This window comes from Lactuca saligna, chromosome 1, assembly GCF_052625555.1.
Source record: "Lactuca saligna cultivar CGN05327 chromosome 1, ASM5262555v1, whole genome shotgun sequence".
In the NCBI taxonomy this organism is placed as follows: Eukaryota; Viridiplantae; Streptophyta; class Magnoliopsida; order Asterales; family Asteraceae; genus Lactuca; species Lactuca saligna.
In genome coordinates this window covers 118,250,423-118,256,994 of record NC_136417.1, presented here as the reverse complement: position 1 = coordinate 118,256,994, position 6,572 = coordinate 118,250,423, and the positions used below count along the sequence as shown (strand labels likewise).

Genomic DNA, 6,572 nt, shown 5'->3' with positions numbered 1-6,572 from the left:
TAAACCTTTTAACACGAGACCCACATGGCTTTCTTCTCAATAAGCCCCTCATTCCACACCATAAGATCAAAGACCACAATTCAAGAATTGGTGCACTCCATGAGCCATCAAACCAAGCCCACCTTCATGGCTTGCCAAACCCGATTTGGGTTCGATCCACCCACGGATAAAGAGAAGGAGAGTAAGCAGAAGAAGGAAAGTTTGAAGGAGGTTTTTGTGAGTATAGAGAAGCTTGGAAGAGGAATTAAAGAAAGTTTGAGTCCTAAACAAAAAGGGGATTGGAAGGATTTGGTACTCATGAGTCTATCATTTGCGGTTTATATATATATTTCTCAAAGGATTGTGTGTGCTTATTGTGCATGGAATTCCACATTTGAGCACCATTGGTAGTTAAATTTAGACAAAAAAAAAATGTGTATGATATTTGTAATTGATGTATGGAACTATGGATTCATAGACTATATTGGTTTGGAAAATGGATTTACCTTAATTTAGGCATACTATTTCCGGTATCGTAGCAATTGTATATTTGTATGATGGAAAAATGGAAGTTGTGAAGTAGGTTTTGTGTGTTTTATTTGTACTTATTTTCATTGGATTCTATTAGTGTGGGTTTATATTTTCATTGTCTTATTTGTACTTATTTTCAATGAACCTTAGAATTTTATTTTCCTTTTGTTAGACTACACAACTTGATTTAATTATATCTTTATATTAAATATTAATTAAAAAAAGTCTTGGAGCTGACGTTAGATCTGCTCAAGGGCCTACCGATTTAAGTAAATATTTAATACGTTTCCTAACTGGAGTAGTCGTTTTTAGAGGAGAAGCTATGTAGTTTTTGGGATCTACGTGCTCCATCGTTAGAACCCCTACGTGATCCAAAACGGGTTGGACTTAAGTTAGCTTAACGAAAAAACATACAAACATCATTTTGTAGACCCGTTATGTTTGTTACTATATATAATTGTTCTTTCCGGTTTTTAACTTTATACTATATATTTTTAGGATAAAGACTAAGACCAAGACAACATATAAGATGACATAAAGTTCTGTATTACTTTCTTCGAATTAATGGACGAGAATCGAAATGGTTCACATCATCAAAATATAAAATAGGAATCGTGTTTTTATTTTATAAGGGAATAAAAGAAGCCATTGTTGAAGAAATGAGATTCACCCCCTTTTGTTTATTTTAATCATTAATTAGATTTTTTCTTTTTCAATTCCATCATGGATCCATGAGAATTGTAATATAACATAATTTCATGATTTTAATTAAATTGCATTCTCATTTTCTTTTAAGTAACTAAGTAATTTTTTTTTAATAATCTTATTTTAGGCGTTAATGAGCTTTTTTTTATTATATTTATTTACTATTTTTGTAAATTAAAAAAATTCAATAACTTAACAATGTAACAAATAAAAGTAACACTATATACTTGTTTTCATTCGACAACTTATCATAATTGTAGAGTAAATTACTTGTCATTCTAGGTCTATCAGGGGCTAAGCTTTCAAACTTTTAAACTTATTATGTGAAGAACCGAGTTAATTTTTGAAAATAGGAACTCAACGTGCAATTTGACATTTAAACCAATGACGAATGGTGTAATTTACTCTAATTTATAAAATGATAAAACAAAACAACAATAAAAAATCCAACCCCACATGTAAATTCCTTGAATACATAATGTATATAATGTTACAACAGCAACAAGTTCATATACAAGTTCTAGTAGTTTTTGCATTCAATTAAACCAACCACATTAAAACCTTACAAATTTCAACCTAACATCTCAACATTCTCACTCCTCAAAATCATTCAGTTTTGACCATTTTACCCCCAAAAAGCCGATAAAACAACAAAACCAGCCATTGCCAAACCAAAACCAACCAGTTAGTAACTCTCTTGGTGTCTTTAGGTTGGGGTCTAGGTCCAAACAAGCCTTTATAAAGCTCCTTTTGTTTCTGATAAACAATCTTATCATCTTCATCAAGCACACGCAATTCCTTCAATATTGCTTTATCTTCAGGGGCAAATTTACGCGCTTTCAAAAAATCTTCTCGGGCAGCATCCGTCTGCCCGAGTTCTGACCGAGCTTTCCCTCGCCTAAATAGTGCTTTCACATTATTTTGATCCTCCACAAGTACCTACAAAATAAATTTAGGGTTTACGTTAGTTTTGTATTATTTTGTTTTTTTACTAATTAAACCATTATACTTCTTTTTACCGTTTAAAAAATGGCAAATGACATAAAAGCCCTTAAGTTTGACAGAAATGTATAGATCTTTTCCTTTTGCGTATTTCAGGTTCATTAAAACCCAGGGGTTTACAATTTTAATGAACCTAAAATACGTACATTTCTGTCAGACTTAAGGGCATTTATGTCATTTTCCCTTTATAAAAACCATTATTATGATTGTCATAATAATAGTTAGAATAAATTACACGAATGGTTCTTATGGTTTTGGGTAATTTGCGTGTTTGGTCCCTAACTTAATTTTTTAACTGGGAAGGTCCCTAATGTTTGTTTTTGTTACGCGATTGGTTCTTGTCTTACTTTACCCCATTATTTTTTCCCTATTTAAATAATAGTCTTTTTAAGTAAGACAGGGACCAAGCACGTAACAAAAACAAATAGTAGGGACCTTCCCAGTTAAAAAAAATAAGTTAAGGACCAAGCACGCAAATTACCCCAAACCATAGGGACCATTTGTGTAATTTACTCTAATAGTTAACTAGACAAATGGGTTTTTTAAAAGGTCAAACAAAGTATAATGGTTTGATCATTATAAAAAATAGTTAAGGTACTAAATCAATAACATGGTGAAAATACGTGTTTTTTTCTATAATTTACCTTATTTTGTCGTGCAAAAGAAAATCAAAAATAAATTTATAATAATAAAAAAAAAGCAAAAAGAAAAAAGTAATACGTACAATAGCACATTGAGCAATGGCTTCTTCATAGCGTTTGAGCTTTATCAAACAAGCTGCAATGTTAAGGTGACAAGGGTTCTTAACTGCTAAAGCCATGTCTTGATACTTTCCATATAATTGAAACATGAAATCATCATTCATGTATGCGATTGCCTATATTCATTACATTATTATATCAAAAAACAAAAAACATGTTTATAAAAATTCATAGTAAGAATATATATTTTAATACCATTTCATATTGTTGCATAGCCTCCTCTAATTTTTCTTCTTTGAACAAAGAATTTCCATCCATTCTTCTTCTATCGGCTGCACTTATTCTCTCTTCTACTGTCATATCACTACGAGCTTTTCCCTATCAAAACATCCGTATTTATGAGACAAATAAAAATGACAACTTTAACCCCACAATGATTTCAAATTCTTGGTGGGGCATATCAAATGTTAGAAAAACCGTTGTATTTCACATGTTTTCATGGAAAAGCAAAAAAGTTCTCAAAGAAACTATTTGGGATTTGTAAGTTTTCCATGAAAACCGTTTTATAATTTTCTTTTTAACTATTCTATATTAAGATAAATTATATATTTTGGACATTTTTATGGAAAAGCTTGTAAGAGTGTATAAAAATAAGGGCTATTTTTTGACTTTTTCCAATTTTATTATGGTTAAAGATTCTAAAATGGCTTTCATGAAAAATTTACAATTTTCAAAAGGTTTTATTGAAACATTTTCTTTATAATGCGTTTATGTAAAAACGTCCAAAATGTAAGGGCTTTTCCAACATTTCCCCTTTTTAGGGTATACATAGAACCACCTATCTAGTAGGCCCATTTGTTACACATGAAATGACAAGACTAGATAGACAACCTTGTACTGTGTTTGGCATGCATTGGACTGATACTGGTATTGAGATTGATGTAGTGCATTAAAAAAGATGGAATAATGTAAGACATGGATTTAAATAAGTTAACTTACTTCTTTTGTTTCATCAAAACCGATTAATTCAACTTCATAGATGATATTTGCCTTAGGTGGCACATTTGGAAAAGAAAAGTTTCCTTCTTCACCATACCCTAATTCCCAACCTACATGTAACACAGCTCGCTCTCCCGATTTCATGGAGCTCAGACCAATGGCCAAACCCGTCATTTCCTTTTTCTCTGGCATAAAAGAACAGGGTCAAAAAGGTCCAAGTTTTTTCATGAGACCACAATTTAAGCCAAAACAAGTGATTTGGCTTTCTTAGACTAATCTTTCTTGTAAAAATGTCAAAAGGGTACACATTAGTTTCCAAGAATAAGCATTTTTTGACAAAGTGTGGAAATACTCGATACAAATGCCAAAAAGTAAGCCACTTAACTATTTTCTATAGTGATTAAATCATTGTACTTTTTTTTGGACAATTCAAGAACAACCATTTACATAAGTTAAAAAGTGAGAATTGTTTGATGTATTTATACCTTTCCCTAAGACCAATTCAACTAGTTGTAGCTCTTGCCAGGTGTCTTCAAACTTGTGTTGGGTACTCTCAGACCATGCTTTGTAGTGCACTACAAAATTAAACATGTGGTTATATTAGTGTTGTATGCATAAGTGAAATGATTTTTAAAAAATATTTGTTATAAAGAAAGCACACTTGGGGAAATGCAAAGAAAAACAAATGAGGGAAGAATTTGTAAAAAGTTGAGACTTAGTGGGGAAAGACTCCTTTCTTTAACTTAATCTATTAAGTCATTGTTTTCATTAAGTAAAAAAGAAACACCCATATATGAATCTTACTTCCTATTTCTCACAAGTCAAAAATATAAAAATGATCGTTTTTACTGAAAAAAAAAGCCATAAAAACAGGGAACTTACAAAAGCAAGTTGAATATTTTGATGGTTTGACACCATGTCCTTCCTTAATGATTTGCTTTGTAACTTTTTCATGGAGGATTTCCACTTGAGAATCAACTTTTGGAGGACCTTTATCATCTTCAGAAGCTCCTCCATGCACAAATGAAGATCCTTCCATCACAATCTCTGGTTCATCATCTTGTTGAGTTTCATGTGTCATAGAAGAGCCATTAGACATCATCTCCTTTTCACCATCTTCACCTGTAATTTATATATAAAAGCTTACATAACAATCATATATTTATAAACAGGAGTTCCAATTTAACATTTTTGGTCAACTCAGGCACTTGACAAAACATATCAAACTGGGATACTTTCTCAACAAAGGAATATCATCATAAAAATGGAAGATGATAAGAGATTTTGATGGATTACCAACTGATTGAATGGGCTGCTGTTGCACTTCCTCCATTTCCAAGATTACTTCCTAGACTTCTTTCTATTGGTCAACTAGCTTCAATCAGCTAAATGAGAACCTCGATTTTGAACTGAAACAAATTCCCAATCAAATCACACAAAATTAGAAACCCAAATAACGAAAACCTACATTCACAATCGCAATCGCATCTCCATTTACAGTTACAATATACTCAAATTGGCAGTTTACACTGCAAATGTAATCAATCTCCTTCGATAATAAGAATATCTTAAATGAAGTACTTGTTTTTATATCAATTTCCTCCCTTTTTCTACATTTTGCTGAAGTTACGAGAGCATAAAGAGAATCATGATTTATAGTTTAGTGCGATTTGAACTGAAATCTTACCTACTTTTGAATTAGAATTTCCGGGGTTTATCTTTACTTGCTTAGAGGGTGTTTAGGATTGCTTATTTAACCAATTAAGCAATTTTTGATAAAAAGAAAATTGGGATTAAAACCAAACCAAAGATCAGGAATTCGATTAAACCACGTATCAGACAGAAATTAACCTCTATATTCAAAATCTAACAAGAAATTCATGTGCACCATCGATTCCAGAAAATAAAAAACAATCATATGTTTACCAACCCAGAAAAAGAAAGCAGGACCTACCAGGTGATCGGAGAATGAGAAGATTGCAGCCGGCGCCGGAGATGGAAGGTCTGGAGCGGAGAAGGGAAAATGGTCGGCGGTGTGGGAAGATGCAGGTGAACGTTGTGAAGAACTGTAAGGAGGCTGTGAACGACGAGTATAATTCTATAAGCTATTTCAAAACTCAATCTCGAATACTCTCTTACTTTGTAGTGATCGAAGAAGATTTGATAGTATGTGTGTGTGTTTTGACCAAATAATTCTGGGTTTTAAATTGATTGTGCTGCGGCCTGCACATGCGGAATATGCACAATCTAGAAGGCGAAACTTTGGGACATTTTACATTTCGGCCACCATTGCTTAACATATTTTCGGTTCTTTCACTTAAAAATCATGTTCATTTTACATTTTGATTTTTGATATTGTATTTTCTTAATCATAAAGTTTATAATTTAGTTGCAAATTTAACTAAAACATATGTTTGTTTCATGTCTTATATGTTTCTTAATTGTTGAGCAGGTAAAAAGTATGTCACTTTCATATATGATCCTAGGTGACAAATATTTATACCGAATTGAACATTTATGTAGATTTGTATTCATTATTGTATTTGTATTTCTTCTCTAAGAGTCATGATTTTTTGCAATGGTTTCACATATTGGTTTAAATGATTCATCATCTCTCGTAGTGGTTTAAGCAAATCATGGAAGATTTTCTTTAGG

The 6,572-nt window shown here is 31.9% G+C and overlaps 1 protein-coding gene across 1 annotated transcript; it reads right to left on the bottom strand.

Annotated features, from left to right (window-relative positions):
* Window positions 1–1,653: 1,653 nt before the first annotated feature.
* TWD1 (FKBP-type peptidyl-prolyl cis-trans isomerase family protein) lies at window positions 1,654–6,138 on the bottom strand. The gene is made up of 8 exons (XM_078992515.1): window positions 5,872–6,138; window positions 5,214–5,326; window positions 4,800–5,039; window positions 4,403–4,492; window positions 3,918–4,102; window positions 3,174–3,296; window positions 2,942–3,094; window positions 1,654–2,154 (listed from the first exon to the last, which is right to left on the bottom strand). Exons 2-8 carry the CDS (start codon window positions 5,248–5,250, stop codon window positions 1,822–1,824), a joined length of 1,161 nt encoding a protein of 386 aa, XP_078848641.1. The 5' UTR covers window positions 5,251–5,326; window positions 5,872–6,138; the 3' UTR covers window positions 1,654–1,821.
* Between the last annotated feature and the right edge of the window lie 434 nt (window positions 6,139–6,572).

Coding starts and splice junctions, on each gene's coding strand:
- TWD1 (XM_078992515.1), bottom strand. CDS start 5,250: ATGGAGGAAGTGCAACAGCAGCCCATTCAATCAGTTG. Junction 3,095..3,173: donor CTATGCAACAATATGAAATG/GTATTAAAATAT, acceptor TAATGAATATAG/GCAATCGCATACATGAATGA. Junction 2,155..2,941: donor CCATTGCTCAATGTGCTATT/GTACGTATTACT, acceptor TTTATTTTGTAG/GTACTTGTGGAGGATCAAAA.